The 10,443-nt window shown below is 38.8% G+C and overlaps 1 protein-coding gene across 1 annotated transcript; it reads right to left on the bottom strand.

Annotated features, from left to right (window-relative positions):
- Positions 1 to 2,549: 2,549 nt before the first annotated feature.
- Positions 2,550 to 9,106, bottom strand: LOC143603585 (uncharacterized). The gene is made up of 5 exons (XM_077080348.1): positions 8,523 to 9,106; positions 7,337 to 8,427; positions 6,622 to 7,238; positions 4,922 to 5,013; positions 2,550 to 2,967 (listed from the first exon to the last, which is right to left on the bottom strand). The coding sequence occupies exons 1-5, from the start codon at positions 9,104 to 9,106 to the stop codon at positions 2,550 to 2,552; spliced, it is 2,802 nt and encodes a 933-aa protein (XP_076936463.1).
- Positions 9,107 to 10,443: the final 1,337 nt, after the last annotated feature.

Below are 10,443 nucleotides of genomic sequence, written 5' to 3'. Positions count from 1 at the left end.
CCAAATTAAGTCATTTCATGATAAATTTAGTTAAACAAGTTAAAACGTTAAAAGACCTAACTCACTTTCGTAGGAATCACGATTGCATTTAGCATATGAAACAAGCCCTTTAAACCTCTCGGTAGCCCGGGAGGACAAGTGAGATCTCATGAGGGTTTATAGTGAACTACACCCACAAAGTTTGGTTACAACATTATATACACGTACCTGAATTAACCACATCAAAATGAACATGAAAGCACTCTGGGTCGCTTAACTACCATCTTGAAATACAATTAGTAATATAAAAACTAACACAAAATTGAAACTAAAAATATACAAAATGTACAATTACCACCCTTTTGAAACTTGTATGCCATTCAAGGTGGGCGTCTGGCCCGCTCCCGTGCAACCTTATCATTATAAGCACGCTTTTCTTCAATCATTTGTTGCCAGTCTTTCGATAGGCTAGGATCTGGCCCGAACATCTTCAATCCCCACTCTTGATCATTTTGGTTGGGTGGATGTCTCACTTTCTTCTTCCTTGGTCGGCTACCAGTCTCTTCCCCCTTCTCACTCTGTTGTTTCTCAAATCCCTTCTTATCTATCATGTCAATCACAAAACATTCCTCTTTTGTGTGATCCTTGTCCAAGGATACACACTTGTCAACAAGAGGGTTAATAGCATTTTCAAACAATAATAACCGTTTATCACGGTCTCCACACTTAATTCCCAAAACCCCTTTAGCACAGTCAATTAGCGCATGTGTTGTGGCAAGGAATGGCCTACCCAATATGACTTGAGGTTGTGTATTATTCACACGTTTAGCATAGTCAAGTATAAGAAAGTCGACTGGGTAGAATAATTCCTCCACCTGAGCCATTACATTGGTCACCATGCCCCGAGGAAGTGTATGAGTTTGGTCCGCCAACATCACGGTGGTGTTTACCCTTTCTAATGGGCGAAATTCATACTGATCATATAAACTACCGGGCATGATACTAACACATACTCCAAGATCTAGAAGTGCCCGATCAGTTTTAAATTTCCCAATTTGATTGATAAAAGCGGCACTCCTGGGTATTGTAGTTTACTTGAGGTGGTATTATTCTCCACCTCCTCATCTCTCATGTTGGTCAATTTACCATTTAAACATTTTTCACATGTCCAATTTTCACAAAAAGACATTTCATATGTTTTTGGTTTTGATTCATTTTGGAAAATTGATTCATTTTGATCGACACAATCATCCTCACCACTAACATCTTCCACTATCCCCCTCAACAAACTGTGGTGGTGAATCAACTTCAACAACAGAAATTTCAAAATGAGGTAAAAGACTTACAGCGTTGATGTGCACATTGTTTCCCTTCTTGGAGCTTGAGCAGTAATGGTTCGGGTTGACTATAGTATCGCTCGGGAGTTGACCTACGCTCTTTTGCAACTTTGCCATATCTGCTGCGAGCTGACCAATCTGCTTTGACATTGCCTCTGCTGACTTATCATGTAACTCAAACTGTTTCTTCGTTTCAGCCTTATGATCTGCCATAATCTTCATCAATGCATCCAACTTTGAGTGCACAGACTCATCCGCATTTCCCGAGGACCCCCTCTGCTGGTCCTGATTACCCTATGAATTTCCACCCCGGATACCGTCTCTGTTATACCCCCGATTCTGATCAAATGAACCTTGCTGCTACTGATAACCGCCTGACGGTAATTACCTTGCGACCTGTTCTGGCTCGATCCCTGAAAGTTCGGGTTCAACTGTGTAGGCGTGTTCTCATAACGAAAGTTTTGGTGATTCCTCAGGCCTGGGTGATAGGTGTTTGAATTCAACCCTTGACCATTGGAATCTCCGTAAGCATAATTAACTTCCTCGGGTTCATCCTCCTCGCCATCAGAAAACTCGGGGCAATTTTCTGCCTTATGCCTAAGTTCACCACAATCTTCACAAACCGGGAATCTAACACCAACTTTCCCGACTTCTTTCTTCTTACCCTTTCTGTACCCAGCCAGTTCACGTTCTAACTCAGCAATTCTTTCAGACTCACTCGTGACTGACTTAACTGACCTGGAGGAGTTACCACGTCTTCGTCTTTCAGCTGCTGCTTCTGCCTTGGAATCTTCACACATAAACTCCAAAAAAATCCCAATCATCCTCCTCAGGCTGATTCAGCAACTGACCGTTACACGAGGCCATAAGATGCTTTCGATCCTCATATGTCAAACCATCAACAAAACACTTACAGTTCCCACAAATCGATTTGATGATGTGGGCATTTATAGATTATATCTTTATACCTGGTAAAGGCTTCGTGAAATAATTCACCCGATAACTGTGAAAAGTTTCGGATCTCCATTCGGGCTTCACTTGTCTTCGATTGAGAATAATACTCGTTTAAAAACAACTGCTGCATCTCGGCCCAGTTCCCGACACTGTGCATCGGTAGTGAGTTAAACCAGTTCTTTGCCTAATCTTTTAATGAAAATTGGAACAACCGCAAACGAACCTCATCTTGATCATAAGTACCATCCCCAATCGACCCGCAGATAGCTGAAAAGTCAGTCAAATGAGAATAAGGGTCTTCAGAAGCCATCCCGTGAAAATGAGGTACGATGTTGATGTATGACGGCCGGACTTAAAAGTCGGTTGTCCCGGCACTTGTTCATGTGGGACCAACGGGGATGCTCCATCCGAAATAGCCAGTCTGAACCGACTGTTAACACCCTGAACCGAGGCCATATAATTCCTCCTGAACCCCCCGGGGTTCGCCAAACCACCCCGGTTAACCTGAATACCACGAACTCTTTCGGGCATTTCCGCTCGATTCACCCTGTCTCGATCCCTTCCGTTTCTGTTAAATGCTTCAACCCGTCTTCGATTAACCGGCTCTTCTACCTCTTCATCCCCATTATCATCACCCACTTCTTCCGGCTCCACAACCTCGTTCTCGGGCTCAACCGCCTGATTTCTCCTAATCCACCTATCTACCTCATCCTCAACATCAAAACCCTCGTTCCCATCATTATTATTTTCCCCCTCTTCTTCATCTTCTGTCGGAATACTCGGTTGAACATTATCAATATTTATCCGAACTCTACGATTGGGGTTATTATTTGGAGATGATGGTCCGGCTTGGTCAAATTTAGGTTTAGGTTTCGGTTTAGGTTGCGGTTTCGATGTCGGGTTCTGGAAGCACGAGCTGAGTGATTTTTGTCATTTTGGTTATTGAAGTTTAGTGGGTCAGGTATGTTGTCTATGTGAAACGCGTTATTTTGTGGGAGTGAGTCTCGGTTTTGGTTATTGTTCTGCTTCTGGTTTTCGTGTTGGTTATGGTTCTGGTTCTGGTTCTGGTTCTGGTCTTCCATTTCTGAATTTCTGTTTTGTACTCGGTTCTGCCGAGCTAACCTCTCGATTTCGGGCTCGTAAATTAACCGAGACTGTCGGCCCAAATGGCGGGTGCGCATAAACCTGTAATCTGCACAACTAACACAACCCGCGTAAAATACACAAAAGTAAAATTTAAACTAAAAATTGAAAACAAAAATTGATGACTAAAATTAAAATTCAACACATAAATCAAATATCATGAAAAACACTAAACGCACTAACTCCCCGGCAACGGCGCCATTTTGATGACCGTCATTCAAGTCAATCAAAAACCCAATTTAAACTAAATAGTTAGAGCAAGTAGGGTATCGTATCACAAGGAGTATGTGGTCAATGTAATTCGCGTGCAAATTTAATATTATGAAGTAACTATTGTTTAGTGCTGATCACACAAGCAATTGAAATGAATTTAGAGAACTAAGCAACAAGCAAGTAAACGAGTTTTAAGCAGTTAACAAAGCAAATCACACCCGGGAATTCAAGTAAGCAACCTACAGTTATCTCATGCAACCTATCAGATTAATTATAAACGATTAACTAAAGACTGATTAATCAGACAAAACCTTAGACATCAACAATCACTTTACACACGGCACTGGTTATCAAACAGTCATTGCCAGTGTGACTCAGTTAAGGGTAATTGTATGCTTTATTGTATTCAATCTAACCAAACAGTCATATGATTAATTATCTGGAAACTGGTAACAGATCGTTCAGACTAACGTAAACCTAAACTGACCGAACACTCAGAAATACCAAACATCAATAATCATATATCAATCATCAATAATAACACAATAATATTCTTAGTCACATGAGAAAAATTGTAAAGATTACAAACTATACATCCCGGGTGCGATTCTAGGAGATTAGCCAAGCCTTGACATCATTGAATCTTCGATACGGATGATGTGTATCATGTATAGGATCTTGACACAAGCTATGGTGGTGAAAATCGCCTTCTTGAACTGCTGGAATCGCCTCTTGGTCGTCAAAACGGAGTTAGGGTTCTTGTTTATGAAGAATGAGATATAAACCTAAAATTCCCGTTTTTTATGTCCATCGCGATACGTGATGGCCATATGACCATCCCATCGCGTATCGCGACCTAAGAAAACCTCATTTTCAGATTTCTATCGTCGAGAAACCCAAAATTAATATATTATGGCTCCCATAACTCATTTTCTAGCTCAGGATATGCTCGTTTTACTTCAAGGTCGCATTTTGTCAACCCATCTTGTTCAGTTTTAGCATCGGCTTATGATTTCTCATCCATACTCTTCCCGAATCCTTGTAACACTTCCCAAGACATCAAATCATGCTTCGGTCTTCCCGAGATATCATTCTATGCTTGTACAAGTATCCAATTTAGCATCTTTAATGATCAATGACCTGAAATACAAAAGCACGTATGAAGTACCAAAGTTCTAACAATATATTCAATAAAACTACATAATTAATACACTAATATATATACAAAATACACAGCCATCTGTGGGCGCGCAACCTAGAATCAACCGCATAATCAGTGTCGGTACATGATTCACCTGATGACAGTGCACACATAACCCGAATGTAGACATGTAATTCGTGCAAATGCAGTAAGCGTGTAACTAGTGGTGAAAATCAAGAAGCAAATCTAAAATATACAATAATTTCAAATAAATAATTTTTTAAACCAATCTGTTTTGATCTAAATCCCTTTCTGACCCCGCAATATTCTAATATGAATAATGTTCTGACCTGATCCCTTTCAACTCAAAACCGTACCGACACGAACCAAACTAAATTAACCATTTATATTGACTCGTTCCGACCCTAATTTGGTCATACACATGACCCGATCGAGCTCGCCTGACCCGACTTGTTGCCGATCCTAATCGGTAATTACATATTATGTTAATTTTTTAAATGAAATATGTATAGCAATATCATACTCAAATTAAAACGAATACAATATTTGTTTTTAGGATGTGATTTTATAAAAAAAAATATTAACGTGTGAAAAGGTAATGGTCTCTTAAAAATTCGTGGAGTAGTTAATTTTGAATAAGGGTTACATGTGTAACTATTATATAAATTTGATAGGAGTTTAAGTACCAAACTTATAAATTTATATATAAAAGCTTGTAGTTTTTTTCTCAAATGCTAGTAGCAGTAGGGTTTAAATATAAAGTTTTTTCTCCTAAACCTAAAAGCTTCAAGTTATTTCAACTAAACAAAGTTTTTTTTTATTAAATATGAGTTTTTTCTAGTTTTTAAAAGCTCAAAGTTAAAAGCTCGTTATCAAACATACTCATGATAAAGATGACCAACTTGTGTGGTCTAAAAATCATCTATGCAACTGAATTATAATGTTCGGTACATAGCAGGCGAATATTGCGTGGCCATGATTTGATGCTGTGAAATTAAAGCTTGATCATTCATGATAATGGAATGGAACCATTTATAAACTTCACCATTTCAAATGCCATGGTTTAATATTCCATTTCAAACACTTAACTTTCATTCAAGCAATGGACACATCTTAAAGCTCTTATAAAAAAAAACAAAAACTTGTTAATTACATACATCAAATAAATAAAACTATTAGTGTTCATAGTTAATTAAAAATTACTTTTTTCACTTTATATTTTAAACGATTTCAACTAGCTTTGTCAAACAAAATCATAAAACAAAGTTTTTACATTGTTATGTTCTTAAATTCTAGCTAAAGGGGAAAAGCCAGTATGTACGCAATATTCCATGTCATATAAAAACGCTTCACGCTTGTTTTGTAGTAGTTGTCTCTCTAATTTTCTTCCTTTTTTTAAGTCTTTAATTAGCCTTGTTTTGGTCGTTGAAGCTAGGGTAGTTTTCTGTTATATATTTCATTAATTTTCGGACAAAAAAATATTTGTTTTCAGAATAACAAATCTATTTTTGTCAGGAAGCTGAGGCCATGTGATTAAAATTTTTTTTTTTTGAAACTTAACTTTCATTAAAAAACACCAAAACACAAGGCAACCTATCACCAAGGAGGGAAAAGGAAGCCGAAAACCAAACAAAAATTTTACATTAGATCAAAAGAACACCATCGCTCCCAATCAACTACGCCTCTTTTAAACCTATGTTTGTACCATAAAAACCCCAAAGCCTTTATATCGGTGATCAAGTCCGCTACCTTCGTGTCTTTACACGAAAATATTTTTTCATTCCTCGCCTTCCAGAGCCGCCAACATGCTATAATAATGATTCCATGTAGTACCGTCTTCTTATTCCCCGAGATGGCACAGTGCTCATGCATTTCCACCAAATCACTAACATGAAACACAACCATACCCGGAATCCTACACCAACTAGATATCCCGTTCCAGACACCCGCTGCAATACCGCAACCTGTAAGGAGATGCTCAATCGTTTCATCACAGGTCTCACACCAAATACATATTGGATTATCCACCGGAACACTTCGTCTCAACAAAGCCATCTTAGTTGGTAGACGGTCCAAGAACACTCTCCACATAAAAATATTGCATTTAATAGGAACCCATTTGCTCCACGTAAAGCCGAACCTCTCGTCGCTGTTTCCTGTATGTCGCAGCCACCTTTTAATCGATGCCACACTGAATCCCAAATCCTTACCATCGATCCAAACCCAAGTATCTTGATTGTTTGCTATCCGCACCTGCTGTAGCATTAATTCCAATTGTTGTTTGGATTCTACCTCCTCCACAGTCGAAGGAGAACGGCTCCACTCCCATGTAATAATCCGAACATTGCTTTGGAACCTGAGTCTACCACTAACACAAACCCGTTTCTTTCTTTCTAAGTTGAATAAGTCCGGGAACTTATCCCTTAACGGCTCATCGCTCAACCAACTATCTAGCCAAACCGTATTTGTTCCCCATTACCAATTTGCCCACGGATCCTGCTGTTAAAACCGACGCCTTGAACCTTGTGTTTATTCCAAAACGACACACAGTTTTTCCATACTCCTTTAATAGAATTATTAACCGGCGCCACACCCCAGCTTCGACTTGAACCGTGAATGGACGCAATCACTCTCCTCCATAACGCCTTTTGTTCAATATAAAACCTCCAAAGCCACTTACCAAGCAACGCAATATTATTTATATCTAATCTTGCTATCCCCAAGCCTCCATCCCGAATAGATTTTGTAACGATTTCCCACGACACCCAGCTCATCTTCCTAACCTCAACCGACCCACCCCATAAGAAACGTCTCATAATACCTTCCAAATTATTAATAACCTTCACAGGCGCCTTAAACAAAGAAAAATAATATAAAGGTAGACTGTCTAGAACCGATTTAATTAACGTTACCCAGCCACCAATGGACAAAGTGTTAGCTTTCCACTTCGATAACCTTCTCTTAAACGTAGAAACAACCGGCTCCCAATTCGTAGTACGATTCATGTTCGCCCCGACCTTAATGCCCAAATAAACAAAAGGAATATCACCTGCTTTACAACCCAAAGCTTCAGCTTCAATCTTTAAGTATTCAATATCTACCCCTACACCATACAATACCGATTTATGCAAATTAATTTTCAATCCATAGCACAAATAAAATATTCTCAGGATCCTTTTCATATTAGCATAATTGAACTCAGACCACTCCCCCATCAGCATCGCATCATCCGCATATAACAAATGAGATAAAACCGGTCTGTCGTTAGGAAGCCGAATACCATCAAAAGCACCTATATCACACGCCTTATTCATCAAACCCGAAAAAGCCTCCAACAAAATAATAAACAGAAATGGGGACATAGGATCACCCTGACGAACTCCTTTTTGACAGCCGAACTCGAAAGTTGGCGACCCATTTACCAAGACCGCAGATCTAGCTGAAACCAAAACCCCACGAATCCACTCACACCACTTCGAAGGAAAAGCCATTTGATGAAGAACCGATAACAAAAATTCCCAATTGACATTATCATAGGCTTTGTCAAAATCAATTTTAAACAAAAACATTTTTTCCCCCGCTTTTTTGCCCACGAAATAACCTCGTTTGCCATTAGAGGCCCGTCCAAAATGTACCTTCCTGTCAAAAACGCAGTCTGTTTTTCTGACACAATATTATTCATACACGTTCTCAATCTATTCGCCAACACCTTCGACACCACCTTACTAACGCACCCTATGAGATTAATAGGTCGAAAATCTCCTAGAGTATTCGGATCTCCCACCTTCGGAATAAGAGTAATGAACGATGATCCTACTCCCGCACTAAACCTCCCAACTCTGTGAAATCGATTCATAATGTCCACAAAGTCCTTCTCAAACAAATCCCAAAAAGTCCTTAAAAACCGAAAGTTGAAACCGTCTGGACCGGGCGCTTTATCCGCACCACAATCAAATACTGCGATTTTAATTTCCTGCACTGAAAACATTTTAATCAAATCCGCTGCCTCCTCCGCCTGTAACCTCTTCAACCCGTACACCAACAGCTTCGGTCTTCTAGCACTATTCTCTTTAAACTTAGTACTGAAAAAGTGAAGCACCTCACGCTTTATGATATTCGACTTCGACTCCCATATACCTCTAACCATCAATCCACGAAAGTAGTTTGCGGCCTTCCGTTTATTGATGAAACCTTGAAAATACCTTGAATTGTCGTCGCCGTGTGTTGCCCATTTACACCGAGATTTCTGTTTCAAATCCTGTTGGTGAAGACTTTCTAGCTCCCACAGACGCTGTTTAGTTTCTTCCAACGTCCACATCTCCACTTCTGAAAGTTGACGTACTTCTAAAATGTCATCCAATTCACCTCGTTCCTTTTCCAACAATTGTTTCTCACCCAATTCTTTTTGTTTACACTAATCAGCCCAAATCGATATGTTGACACGAAGCTTTTTAACTTTTGCATCAAAATGCAATCCGGGTCTCCCACGAAACCGTCCCCACAAATAGAATTTTTTACGACGTCACCAAAATCATCGCGGCGTAGCCAAGAATTGTAGAATCTAAATGGTTTAGGCCCAAAATTCCTAGACGTCGTTGAATAGATAATATAATCACCGAAAACCAAGTGGCAAAATTCTCTCATGCTACAACTATAATTATGGTATGGTTTGCGACCGTTGCGAAACTGAGGATTCTAATTCTCCACCCAAATGGAATTTAATTTTAAAATTCGTATTTTACTCACAAATCTGTATTCAAAATGTGTCTCTCTTCTAATATTTTAAAAATATATCCAGCTTTTTAATTTTTTAAAAGAACAAGACTCTCGGCACATGTTCTCTAATTTTTTTCATCAAAACTTTGCCCCTAGTTTATTCGATTTTTTATACTTTAGATCATTTTATGAAAATTTGTTTTCTTTTATATATCTAAATCTAACACAACTTATTTATTTTATATTTTCTCTATGTATCTACTTTCATGTGTAACTATTGATAGTTGTTGTTAAGTGTACATGGAGTGCTTGCGAGACTTTGAATCGAGAAGAAAATTCGGATCGGGATCGCAATTCGCAAATGGAGGGGCAGTAATTTAATTCCACTCGGGGCCACAGGGGAGGGGCGATGTTCCCACTCTCTCGATTCCCTTTTCCTTTAATTCTTCTTCTCTCCTGATCCTTTATCTTTGGCACTCCCTCCCTAAATATGTTCATATGAATATCCAATGTGAAAATGATTTATTCAACATTTTAAGTCATATCATAGCAATTAGTAGAACTAGAAAGCACGTGGTGTATAATTTGACTTCATTAAGTAATAATATTTGAATTATCACTCTAAAAGTCTAAATGATGATTTTGCTTACAGTTTTGGTTAAAGATTTGACATTTTATATCCACAAAACATTCTAGTTTGACAAGTCCAAAATTTATTATAAGAATGTAATTTTGAACAATTCTGGTACAAAATATTTATCAAATTTGTAACAGTACATGTCTCTGGCTAGAAAGAGTGCCACAAGAGGCAAACTACAGTGGTTAATTATAGCCTACCTTATAAGTGGGGTGTTAGAGGTGACAGCCGTTTTGGCATATGTGACAGTGCTGATTGTGGTCGTGTCAGCGATGGTGGTGGTTGTGTTGGCAACAACTAGT

Source organism: Bidens hawaiensis, unplaced genomic scaffold (assembly GCF_021521415.1).
Source record: "Bidens hawaiensis isolate Kalapana, Puna unplaced genomic scaffold, B.hawaiensis_p1.1 tig00062203_1, whole genome shotgun sequence".
NCBI classification, from domain to species: domain Eukaryota; kingdom Viridiplantae; phylum Streptophyta; class Magnoliopsida; order Asterales; family Asteraceae; genus Bidens; species Bidens hawaiensis.
The sequence above is the reverse complement of the archived record's forward strand: the minus strand, read 5'-3'. Positions and strand labels throughout refer to the sequence as shown.

Bases quoted from the DNA above. Each gene is read 5' to 3' on its own strand.
- LOC143603585 (XM_077080348.1), bottom strand. From the start codon at position 9,106: ATGTGGACGTTGGAAGAAACTAAACAGCGTCTGTGGGAGCTAGAAAGT. The intron at 8,428-8,522 runs GTGCGTTAGTAA...CGTTTTTGACAG, and splicing joins CGACCTATTAATCTCATAGG to GAAGGTACATTTTGGACGGG. The intron at 5,014-6,621 runs GTACTACATGGA...TGTATATTTTAG, and splicing joins TCTCGGGGAATAAGAAGACG to ATTTGCTTCTTGATTTTCAC.